Source organism: Triticum urartu, chromosome 4A, assembly GCF_056163025.1.
Source record: "Triticum urartu cultivar PI428250 chromosome 4A, HENAU_Tu73, whole genome shotgun sequence".
NCBI classification, from domain to species: Eukaryota; Viridiplantae; Streptophyta; class Magnoliopsida; order Poales; family Poaceae; genus Triticum; species Triticum urartu.
The window spans coordinates 88,394,672-88,406,941 of NC_141876.1; the positions used below are offsets into that span (position 1 = coordinate 88,394,672).

The 12,270-nt window shown below is 42.2% G+C and overlaps 2 protein-coding genes across 2 annotated transcripts; one reads left to right on the plus strand and one right to left on the minus strand.

Moving 5' to 3' along the window:
* Nucleotides 1-1,099: 1,099 nt before the first annotated feature.
* Nucleotides 1,100-8,733, minus strand: LOC125550848 (U-box domain-containing protein 57). The gene is made up of 15 exons (XM_048713958.2): nucleotides 8,574-8,733; nucleotides 8,324-8,446; nucleotides 6,115-6,237; nucleotides 5,931-5,972; nucleotides 5,707-5,795; nucleotides 5,509-5,617; nucleotides 5,347-5,415; nucleotides 5,159-5,263; nucleotides 3,455-3,539; nucleotides 3,247-3,351; nucleotides 3,036-3,140; nucleotides 2,825-2,929; nucleotides 2,486-2,724; nucleotides 1,710-2,417; nucleotides 1,100-1,570 (listed from the first exon to the last, which is right to left on the minus strand). Exons 1-15 carry the CDS (start codon nucleotides 8,598-8,600, stop codon nucleotides 1,352-1,354), a joined length of 2,253 nt encoding a protein of 750 aa, XP_048569915.1. The 5' UTR covers nucleotides 8,601-8,733; the 3' UTR covers nucleotides 1,100-1,351.
* A 143-nt stretch (nucleotides 8,734-8,876) lies between these two features.
* Nucleotides 8,877-10,998, plus strand: LOC125550849 (proteasome subunit beta type-4). The gene is made up of 6 exons (XM_048713960.2): nucleotides 8,877-9,098; nucleotides 9,811-9,887; nucleotides 9,966-10,095; nucleotides 10,185-10,356; nucleotides 10,449-10,634; nucleotides 10,742-10,998. The coding sequence occupies exons 1-6, from the start codon at nucleotides 9,046-9,048 to the stop codon at nucleotides 10,853-10,855; spliced, it is 732 nt and encodes a 243-aa protein (XP_048569917.1). The 5' UTR covers nucleotides 8,877-9,045; the 3' UTR covers nucleotides 10,856-10,998.
* The last annotated feature ends 1,272 nt before the right edge of the window (nucleotides 10,999-12,270 follow it).

Genomic DNA, 12,270 nt, shown 5'->3' on the forward strand with positions numbered 1-12,270 from the left:
TGAGTCAATACAAAACGCCTTTTATCGAAAAAAGTAATCCTTTCTACTACATTACATAGAAAATCTAGCATCCACTTCAACCTTTTGGAAAAAATACTCTATTTTTCTTGCAATGCAATCAAACAAACTCAAATCCTATAGGATTCGAGTGTGCATAACATTCCAATCCTACGTTTTTTCTGTTCCTACATTTTTATATTCCTAAGAGTCATTTTTATATTCCTAAGAATTGAAGAAGACTGGACTTTGAACTACAAATGTATATATGTTTTGCATGCAGAAATAGTTTATGTTTTCAAAAAAGGACTTAGATCTATTACAAAGGTTCACTACAAGTACAAATCACACAAAACATAATAAAAATTACGTTCCTTGATTTGCGGGGAAAAGGGAAGACCGAGGGTAACTAGCTCTTTCTTGTGAAAAAATTATATCCCAGCTTGTTTTTATCGAGCCTTCCCCCCATTTGAAGTATAGCCAAGTGGTAAGGCATAGGTTTTTGGTACCGGCATGCTCCCATACCGGAGCGAATCGGACCTTGTTGATAAACAACCGAAAAGTCTTCGTGCACGTGCCCTTAAGGACCAGTGCCCTGTCGTCTCTGTTGAACCCTTGAAACGATCCAACCCTAATCTTTTTTTTTGAAGGCAAAGCATTGCTTTATAAATCAACGGTGGTTGGGCATATCGCCCAACACACGTTCAACCACAATGGGTGGTACAGTAGTGTTCCACTCCATACAAATGTCGGGCAAACACATGCGACCTATTTGACCCTAATCTTACTGTCCCAAGGAGCTGGCAAAAATCTAGACCAGAACTCATCTAATCTGTCCCGACGATGAACCTGAGGAGGATCGGTTCCCGGAAGACTGACTCAAACAAGCGTCACTCCTTCGAGGACAAAAAACTCCAACCTATCTAATAGCCGGAGCCACGGCATTAGGATTCCCCTCACCGCCAGGTCAGGCAAATCCCGTCACCGGCAGAGATCGAGGAGAGGAAGGCTTTTGCCCTAGTCACCTTGCAAAAGGGGAAAGAAAGACGTATGCATGCAGACAAAGTTTGACTATAAAGATGAAAAAAATTCAGTTGACATATAATAAAAAAATATGCATTTTGTTAATGATGTGATCACACAAACAAATGTTACTGTTTGAACTTCTAAATCTTTCAGTTTCCTCTGCCATAATCTATTCCTCTGATTTCGGAGGGAGTAGAAAAATTAGTTGCACATCATGCCTCCCGTTTCCCAAACAAATTCCCTTGTTCCGCCTAAAATGCAAATTCACTACAGAAAGTGGCCACCACATTTACAAGATGCTATGCGGCAAATAATATCCAGAGCATCATCAATGATTGAGGTTCAGGGACCTGACTGCCTTCGCTACTGACGCCTGAAGGTACCCCTGGATGGAAGAACGGAGGGCGCGATTAGGGATGAGAACACGATTTGGAAGTGCCAAGTTCGTCATCGGAGACCTATTGCTCCCGCCATCAAGCCAGCGTCTTATGGCTTCCGCTTCATAGGTAAATCCATCTGATGCCATTTGAGGATCGTTCATGATCTCCTGAAATACAGAAATTCACCACACAAACATCATCATTTAGAAATAAAGGGGGAATGTTGATAACTTGTACACACGTATAGAAGTTTCAGAAACATGTGTCCAGACTCCAGATTATCACAAATGCTGACAAAAGGTTTACCTGGAGGATTGGACAAATGAAGTGGGTAGGGCATGAGGGTGCAGGAGGCTTTCTGACCAGGGCCTCAACAACGGTCCAAACCTCAGTCAGATGAGGCCGCTTTTCCCTCGTCATTTCTACACACCTAAGGCCAAGGAGTGCTAACTGCTTGGCTTGTGTGTAAGGCCAGTCCCCGGCTGATTTATCTATCAGCAAGTGCAGGTTATCACTTTGAAATGCTTCTCTAACTTTCTTTGCGATAGCCAAAGGGGGCATTCCAGTCAAAAGGCGAAGGATAACAACACCCAGTGAGTAGACATCAGAAAGGGGTGTGAGGTCCCCAATGGTGAGGAACTCCGGATCCGTGTACGGAAGCCTTGCTGTTAGGTTTGGTGGACAGCTGCCAGGCTGGAGAAATAAGGTGGACATACCAAAGTTGTAGAGCTTGCTTCTGTAGTCAGCACCGATGAGGATGTTGCAAGGCCGGAGATCACCATGGACCGAGGCATTAGGCTTGTGTGAATGAAGGAAGAGTAGTGCACAGCAAACCTCACCGATGATCTGTGTACGGATGTGCCATGATAGAGGTGGAGTGTCATCGGCACACAAAATGCGGTCTTCAAGGTTTCCCTTAGGTAACCACTCGTACACAAGAGCCGAAACTTCAGAGCACATTCCAACAAAGGTGACAATGTTTGCATGTCTCCCTCCTTGACGAAGAACAGAGACCTGCATTAATCTCATGTTAAATCACAGAATCAAAGCTAAGTACCACTATGACAATAGGCGAAGGCTACCTCTTGTTGAAACAAACTCTTGGATTTGGACAGCTTGATTGCTACCGTAGTGTTGTTTATAATGCCTTTATACACACATCCATATTCAGTGTCCCCGATCTTGCACAGGTCCTTGAAATGCTCTGTTGCTTGTTCCAAACATGTAAAGCGGAACTCGAGAATAAATTGAGAGTTCCTATCCCATAATTCATCCACCTGTCGAACTGCATTATCTCGTTCATGCTTTAACTGACTACATTCTGCATTTACAAATGCAGGTTATATATTGCAGCTACCAATTTACGTTTTAGAGCAACTGAAGAATGAAAGAAAGACGAGAGGTTTTCACAGTCAATATACCCATTTTTGCCTCTTCTATTTGGATGCGACCCACAGTATTCTGATTCAGTAATGCATCTATCTGTCGCACTGCATTGTCTCGTTCATGTCTCAACTGGTTACACTCTGCTTAAATATATGAAGATTACTTACTGCTGCTACCAAGCTATATTTTCGGAAAGGAAAGAATGAAAAGCAAGACAACATAAATTTTCGCAATTTATTCATCCACCTTTTTTTGCCTCTTCTATTTGAAGGCGAACTAAATCATTCTGACCGCGAAACTCGTTCACCTGTTGCATTGCATTGTCTAGTTCATGTCTCAACTGGTTACACTCTGCATTATATATATGAAGATTACTTACTGCTGCTACCAAGCTATATTTTCGGGAAGGAAAGAATGAAAAGCAAGACAAGATGAATTTTCGCAATTATTCATCTACCTTTTTTTGCCTCTTCTATTTGAAGGCGAACTAAATCATTCTGACCCCGAAACTCATCCACCTGTAGCATTGCATTGTCTCGTTCATGTCTCAACTGAGTACATTCTGCATTATATAATGGTATGTTATATATTGCTGTAGCAATTGATATCTTCCATCAATTGGAATGTAAAACAAGATAAAAGAAGTTCTCGCGAAGTTGATCTACCCAAGTTTGCCGCTATATTAAGATCAGAAAGACGTCTGAATTCAACAATCTCCTCTTCTAGAGCACATATCTTCCTTCCTTCTTTCTACATGTCGTTGCATTAACAATGTTTTCTCAGTAGTTTAAACTACAAAGTACAAGAATTTTATACATAAAGGGAAGTAGTAAACTAGCATCATAAAATCAAGAACAACAAAATGTATGTTTTCTCTACCAGATTAGAAAGAGCCTTGACTTAGGTTTTCTCTCCCACTACTAAAAGAATGGTGTGTTACTTAGTCACAGCCAATCTGGATAGTAAGAATTAAGAAAAACAAAAAACAAAGGACTAAAATGTCTTTTAGTACCAAGGAATCATAGAGTAAACTTTCAAATTTGAAAATTCTTACATATAATATTTGAATTGTTTAACATATATTCTTATGACCGAATATGATTATACTACTCCCTCCGATCATACTTGTCCCTGGTTTAGTAAAACTTTAGTACAAAGTTGTACTAAACCAACGAAAGTTGTACTAAACCAAGGACAAGTAATATGGATCGGCGGGAGTACTAAATTGATATATTTTGTACAAAAAGGTTGTTTGTAAGTAGCCGTCCCTACTATTATGATAGATAGTTTTTAGAGTTAATTGCAATTTGGACCACATAATATTACACTAGTTGCAATCTGCACTCTGTATGTAGCCATTCCTACTGCATAAAATTGCTCAGTGTTAGGTGCCTAGAGGAGAAGAATGCATGTTTGACTAAAGATCTACTTCCTCTGTTCCAAAATATAAGATGTTTTGGCAGTTCTAGCCATCCCTACTTTTATGATAGTTTTTAGAGTTAATTGCAATTTGGACCACATAATATTACACTAGTTGCAATCTGCACTCTGTATGTAGCCATTACTGCATAGAATTGCTCAGTGTTAGGTTCCTAGAGGAGAAGAATGCATGTTTCACTAAAGATCTATACTCCCTCTGTTCCTAAATATAAGACTTTTTGGCAGTTCAACGGAGGGAGTAATAGTTTGAGACTCAACTTATCCTATTAAGAGTATAATAGGTATTATGGGCCTTTCTTAGAGTTTGTGTCCATGTCAAGTCTCCTATATACATCACCCCGCAAAAAAGAAGAAGAAGAGAAAAACATCATAATGTATATGGCAAAGCAGCCGATAAGCTGTGACCTACATGGTAGACAGAGAGGGGGATGAACAGGAGAGAGCAGAGTGAAAGGATAATATTCTAAGGTCAAACCACAGGAAGTATAAGGTCACTTTTTCTTATGGCCTACATTGCAGACGCCCTAAGAATAGAGTATCAACATTCCAAACAAACCATGTCCTTCAAACCCTATTTAAACCAATCTGTATCCCAAGTCAGTAGATACCCTTACTAACTAAGCAACCATCTAAACTTTATCTCCTTAATTCAGCAGCCATCATTCTATTCACGTGAACAGTAACTCCTACTGCACCATTGGGCCTTGGCCCAATACCCAGTATAATACTATCCAGCATGATTGTATGCTGAAAAAAAAAACATAGAAGGCACAACAAGATTCAAACAGTAGCAACAACACAAAAGCCTGTAGTCGCAAGAAAGTTGGTGCAGGCTGGAAAACAAGATTTAAGGTTAACTGGAAATGCAATCCTGCAGCTAGCAGGAAGCCACAATTTGAGTCCTGGAAGTAGAACAATAGAAAGGCTACCGTCAGTTTATGAACATGTTCGAGGAACAATTTAACAGAAGGGTATAAATGCTGGTTGCATGACTTGGGTCTTTTCTGGAAGCAGATGATGTCACCATTTTCAATCTGAAGAACGGGAGTGAAGAAAGTAAGTACTTGGGCTTAGGAGTAAGTGGAAAAGCAAAAAAACATGTATAACAAAACCAGACCTGGTTGACTGTAAAGGTATGATGAATGTCTAAGGCTTCACACATCACATTTGGTTCGAATTTGATTTCCTGAATGTAAAAGTGAGAAACTAGTGAGATATGGTGCAAAACCGTATCCATCAGACATTAGGAGTAGCAGCTTGCACTTGTGCAAAATCTGACCTCATACAATTCTATTTCCTCGTCTGCACAAAAACCAGCTAAACTTCTTAGTTTTGGGAGAATATCTAAAGGCCTTGATGAACAACTCACAAACAGCGTTCCGATATATCTGCGTGTCACATTCACAAGAACAAGATATAAGTAAGAATTTCCAATTGCTAAAAAGGAGAAAATAATGAATTTGAAGTAAGTGCTGACCGCAGCTGTGTTTGTTCTGGGTCATAGAACTTTAAAAACACCAATAGATATTCCCTGTTTAGATTTCGTGGAGAACAAGGATTGAGCACCTACAAGGAAATAATATTGAGGGAACTTCATAAATACAAAGATCACTGGATGGAACAAGAAAGGTCCTTTCACAAACAGCAAGGCCACAAAGGAAATGATAGAACTAGCAGGGATCTGTGGGCTTTAGGATCTACCTCCAAAAACAGCTTCACATCAGCCGAAAAAACCCTTCCGATCTACAAGGGTGATTATTTATATTTTAGCATGTCATGAAGAAAATGGAATTATCTTTGCGCAGGAGGCAATATCAGAACACAACATTGTTCGTTTGACATCCTTCAATAAAAAGAACATAAGACGATCACATTGCATACTTACAGATAGTTTCTTTTCTTTGGAATTCAATGGTCTGCTAGGGCGGCGTGTTCCGTTTTGCCGTCGCTGGCACAACCAGAGGCGTTGAAACTTAACAGGGGTACCAAGTTCTTTTGCGAGTTCCTCCTGTGCACGATTTAACCAATCAGTATTCTGAACTCATTATGAACTATGAGAAACAATAGGCTAGAGGAATAAACAGAGAGACACTTTTATCTGCTTAAGCAAGTTATATCTAGAGGCAGCACAAAATCATAAGTACATCATTCTATCTTACAAGGAGTGAAGGTATACATCAGATGGAAACTTCAATCATCTGGATATTTTAAAAAGTTAAAAAGGAAACTTTACTACAGGGGCAATTTTAAGTTAATAAATAAATAACACAGTGAAGGCTAACAGTAAGAAGCATTTAAAAGAAAGGAGCTGGAGTAAGGCGTGAGGAATCCTCATGCATGGTTCATGAACAAACGGGTATCTTGGTAGTTTTCCCACAGTTGGCACTGTCATGAAATGGAGTAGGGTACTAGGGTCGTTAGTGATGTACTTATGACTCTAATCAGGTCTTGGTAGTTTTCCTATCGTTGACCTTTTTTTATACAGGCATTTTCAGTCCAGCCACCAATTAAACAAGCTCTCATGACCTAGGAAGCATCTAGTTTGTTACATAGCATCACCGGAATAAATCCACTGTTGACCTTTGGAAGTGATTCTTAGCAATGGCAGGTGCAACATTTCTCCAACTCCTGTGGCATTTAAGCCATTCCTAAAAAGGCCTGATTAGAGTCAATATAGCAAGCTCATGATCATTTATGTTTAATTTCTGAGCTAGAAGCTAAATAGAATTATAGAACCATGATATATAAGAATAAGAGAATTATTTATGATGCAGTGTTAAGCTTGCCAAGTAATTAGCAAATATGTAGAATCTTAGCTAAGTACACCAAGTGCAAGAGCTACTTGAGACCTGGAAAGAACCTACCACTTTTGTAGCACAACCAGAAGATAAATTGATATCACTAGACCTACATTAAGTTCGCACATTACATGAGATATTCAGGGAAGGCACAAGCTTGAACCATTCAAATTGGTCATTAACAGAATAATATGGGATGCAAACAATACAACAGAACAATCTATTTCTCACATGCTTTCAAGGGCTCATTAGCCTTCCTATATTTGATTCAGTGGAGATGAACAGACCTCATACAGGAATAAGAGGACTAGAAATTTAACCAAAAAAACACGTCCACGAGGTATTTCAGCACATAATGGAGGTTGGCATCTCATTTCAAAGATAAAAGTAGGTCCGTCTGAAGGTCAGATAAAAAGGACAGGACACAAAGCACTAAACGTTTTTGAAGGATGATTTTAGTCCGTGTGGATTGGTATTATTCCTTGATGAAAAATATATTATGTGAACCTGTCATACGTTTCGAAACAAGGTTAGCACTAGAAGTGATTTTTGGAAGAATGTTCAGACGTAGATGGAAGATCTTGAGTTCCTCAGTTGGCACGTGCAGTCAGGAACAGAAACAACAGGTTGTCCTTTACTACTTTCGGTGGTCAAACTGTAATTGCATAATGAGTACCACAATAAACTAAAAAATATATGATGACATATAGAAACTAAATAAATTGCACGGTACAAGTCTGCAGCCACCCAAACCTATTTTTATACTGAACTAAAGCAAGGTGGAAATTTTTGGAACGGCTGCACTGTTGATTTCCTCAATTGACTTGCATTAATTATGAAATAACACTTCACACGAAAATGGACTGAATTGTTCAGCAGAGAGAATACAGCTCTGCACACTGAAAGTAGAGCACAAAACCAGAACCCGAAGTTGCTGAAATATTTTCAAGGCACCATATATGACACCAACACAAAAATACTATCTCGCGTAGCAGATTTTTTTTAAAGGAAAACAAAAATATGCCAAGGGACGTCAATTGCTACTTAATTGAGAAGTCATCTGCCTCGATGCCGTATAATTGCTTATATCTGAGGATTCATTCTCATATCCTAAAATTGGTAAGACCTGTTACAGTTTGGAGGACTTAGCGTCTCCAAACACTAGAAACCAGTAGGTCCGGGCACTTAAAATCTCACAGATCGATCTCTGAAAAGTAAAATTAAGGACCCAGTAACCCAATTTGTACTACAAGGATGTCGGGAGTTGGTTGAAGAACGCAGGATGTGGATATATACCATGAAAAGGATTACGGTGGTGTCAACCGGGACCTGGAAAGCCCGCACTCTGTCGAAGTCGACGAGATCAAAATAGAAGCCCCCGCTCCCAATCTGCGACCGCAAATCTTCATCCCTCGCCACCTGGAAGAGACGAAGCCCAATTATCAGGATCGGAGCCAACCCCCATGCTCTTGCTCTGCACAGATGGCCACCCGGTTCGGTTTACCCGCGAAGTAAAGCTGCGGCCGGGAAGGGAGCAAGAGCATACCTTGATAGTTCGATGATCCTGCGCCATGGCGGCGATGGGGAGAACTTCCGCCTGTCGTGGGGCTCCCGTAGTGCGCGTGGGCACTGTTGGGGTTTTTGGCCGGCGCTGCGCGCTGCGGCCGCGGGTTGTTGCCGCTGAAAAGGGAAACGTACCGAATTGTGTTTCTTTTTTGTTGATGAGAAAGCCCGAATTGTGTACGGGAGCCAAGAAAAAAAAATGAGGGGAAGTAAACGGGGCTGGGCCTAGATGAGAGAGGGGGGCTCCAATGGGGCCTAACTGATAGCTCAGCCCGTTTAATATTTCCGGTCACGGGTCCGATCCAGCCGCCTGCTTCGACTTCTCTTCTCTTCACAAGTCACAAGGAAGAAAGGATACAGGGAGAGAGGGCCACACCACCATCCCCAGCCGCAGCCGAGCCGAGGTTTTCCTCCGACGAGCGAAACCAAGCCGCATCAACCCCCCACGCGCACCAATGGACGCGACCGCGGCGGCGGCCGGAGGAGGAGATGGGACGCAGAGGACACTGTAAGCACTCTCCCGATTCCTCCGATCTGGATTTCCCCCTTGCTTGTCTGTCTGTTCCGGTGCTCGCGTCGCCCGGCGGCGGGGCCCGATCCAGAGGCTCGACTACGGGGCGCCCGGTCCGGAGGGTCGACGCCGGCGCCCCTCTGCTGGGCGGATCTAGGGGAAGGAACAAGGGGGAGAGGAAACTAGGGTTTTGCCAGCGGCGATACGATTTAGAATGCGATGTGGGACGATGCGTTATCCGTGAGAACCTGCTAGCGGAGCTTGCTCTGCGAAGCTTCTTATGCATTGACAGTATGGATGAATCTGCTAGTTAGTCTCAACTCATGGAATATTCCAGCTCATGACGAACCAGCCCAACAGTTACAAATGCCTTTTACATGCATTTATTTGTGTGAACTTGTTACCACAGCTTGTTGTCTGATTTTTTTTACTTTGATAGAATGGATGAATTTTTTGGTGTTAGTACAGGAGCTTCTCATCTGTATCAGCTTATGTTAACCAGCCCAACAGATATAATAGCCTTCTGTAATTGTACAAGATGGTCATAACAATTGTGTGTGTGTGTTAATTGTTTTTCTTTATCAAAATACATTCATTGGCCAAGTTGTCCCCTTAGTGTGCACCGGCACTTTTTTCATGGTGCTGTTGTGTCTTTCAGTAAATTTGTACATGCACGTGATTAACTCATGATGCCTTATTGCATCACCAGGAACCCTTATGTGACTGGTAACTCGGTGATTGCAATGAAATACAAGGATGGTGTGATCATGGCATGTGATACTGGAGGTTAGTTGTCACTTCTTCTGCACAGGTAAATATAGCTCCGGCGGTATGGAAGTCATTATATACTTTCTTGTGCTGCAGCCTCCTATGGGTCAACTTTGCGATACAAGAGTGTGGAGCGTATCAAGGCGGTTGGAAAGCATAGCCTTATTGGAGGGAGTGGGGAGTTCAGTGATTTCCAGGAGATTTTGCGCTATCTGGATGAATTAACGTAAGTTGCCTTTAATGGTGGTTAGATCATGTTTTCCTTCTCTCTGCTATGTATAATCCATGTGACATCTTCATTCACTTCATTTTCAGTTTGAATGATCATATGTGGGATGATGGGAACTCATTGGGCCCCAAGGAAATCCATGCCTACCTGACAAGAGTAATGTACAACAGGCGCAATAAGTTTGACCCTCTATGGAACTCCCTGGTGCTTGGTGGAGTGAAAAAGGGCCCAAAGGGCGATGAGAAGTATCTTGGCATGGTATATTATTCATTCAAACAAATAGTACTGTTCTTCTTACTGCTGCCGGTTTGTCGGCATTTTGTCTTATGCCTATTTTTGTTGTTGTTCAGGTTAACATGATTGGTACACACTTTGAGGAGAACCACATTGCCACTGGATTTGGGAACCATATGGCAATCCCAATACTTCGTGGTGAATGGCGCGAGGACATGACTTTTGAAGAAGCCGTTAAGCTGATTGAGAAGTGCTTGCTGGTCCTGCTGTACCGTGACCGGTCATCCATCAACAAATTCCAGGTTACAACTTGTTACTCTTAGTGAACTCACTGTCGCCTAGAAGAAAGTTTGGCAGATTACAGTCTGCAGCTACTGAATTGTTGTAACATTATACTTTTGCATGACAGATTGCCAAGATCACGACCGAGGGATCAACCATCTACCCGCCGTATGCTCTGAAGACCAACTGGGGGTTTGCCGCCTTTGAGAACCCGTCCAAGGGTGCTGTAGGAACATGGTAGGCCATGAGCTTGGAAACGAAGCAAACTGTGCTGCTGAAACAGTTTCAGCCCTTGTGAGCGTTTGATCCGAATATGACTGAAGTCCACATTTGCTCTGTATGGCATGTTTATAATTTGACTTAAAAGTCTTTGTGAACGTTTAAGGTTGATCTTGTCTTGTATGATGATGCCTCTTCACTCTATGTCAATCTGGAGTGGCCGAGGGTGCCTGCTCACCGTGCTCCCTTCGACTTGTTTTGGCTGCCCTTTCATAGTCGAAACCTGTTATTTTTCTCTTTAAAATAATTTGTTCGCGTCACTTGTCGGTCGTTGGCTTGTTGCATCGTTCACCAAAGATCACCATGGTGGCAGAAGTAATGATTCATGACGGCATCTACAAACTAGAGCAAGAACCAGGCTCCCTCGACAGTTGCAACAAAAGATACACCATTGCCTCCATAATCATGATTATCTCCTTGGAAATTTGGAACATGCGTGGTGTTCTCTTCTGAGTAACATCTACCGTCAAATTGGATCATCCTTAGCCGTCTGTCATGGAAAACAGAAAGGGATGCTGAAAATTGGAATCACAACAGAACTTGCTACTCAAAACGGAGAGTGAGAATTTCAGAGAAGGCATGGACATCACCACCCAGGGTTGTTGTTCCACTATTTTTCTTCTTCCACACAGGGAAACTGTCTGGTGTTAAAAAAATTGCCGTTGTTCAAAGGGTATATGCGCGTTTATGTGAGCGTCTGCAATTGTACTATGTTAAGAAAAAAAATTGCCGTTGTTCTCAACAAATGGATAACAACTAAGCGTCTATGATCCTCGTTGATCTCTTTACCTCCCAACTCTATTGCACTTACATGAGAGTAGAGCCTCTTGAGCCGCGGCACCCGGTAGCCTCCAGTGACGGCTACCAGCCGTTCGAGCGTGTTGTCATTGGAAGGCATGGCAGCATCTTCGCCATAGTCAGTCACCATGGGTTTGGGAGGAGAACCAGGTATTGAGAGGGCTTCAGCGAGCAACTGGTGCTTTGTTAGCGTCTTTCAAATGGCCATTTGAATCTGGACCTTTTGGAACTTCTTATGGGGAAGTTGGCTTTGAGAAATCTACATCACATGCCAAGGTAGAGCCAAAGTGTAAGGCTTTCATGTGGCTTTTCCTCCGTAGGAAAACCCTTACATATGGCGGACCGCCTCACCATCTGAAGGTGGCCACATGATGACATTTGCAAGCTTTGCCTCACCAGATACAAAACAAATGATCACCTCGCCCGCGAGTGCCTCTTCTCTCGTGGTGTTTGGGGCATCGTCTCATCTTGGCTATCAATACTTCATGGGTCGACACACAGGCTTTCCATTCTCGAAGAATGGTGGAACTCGAACATTAGCGACAAGGACACGACCTCGCGCAAGTGTTCGGCCAGGTG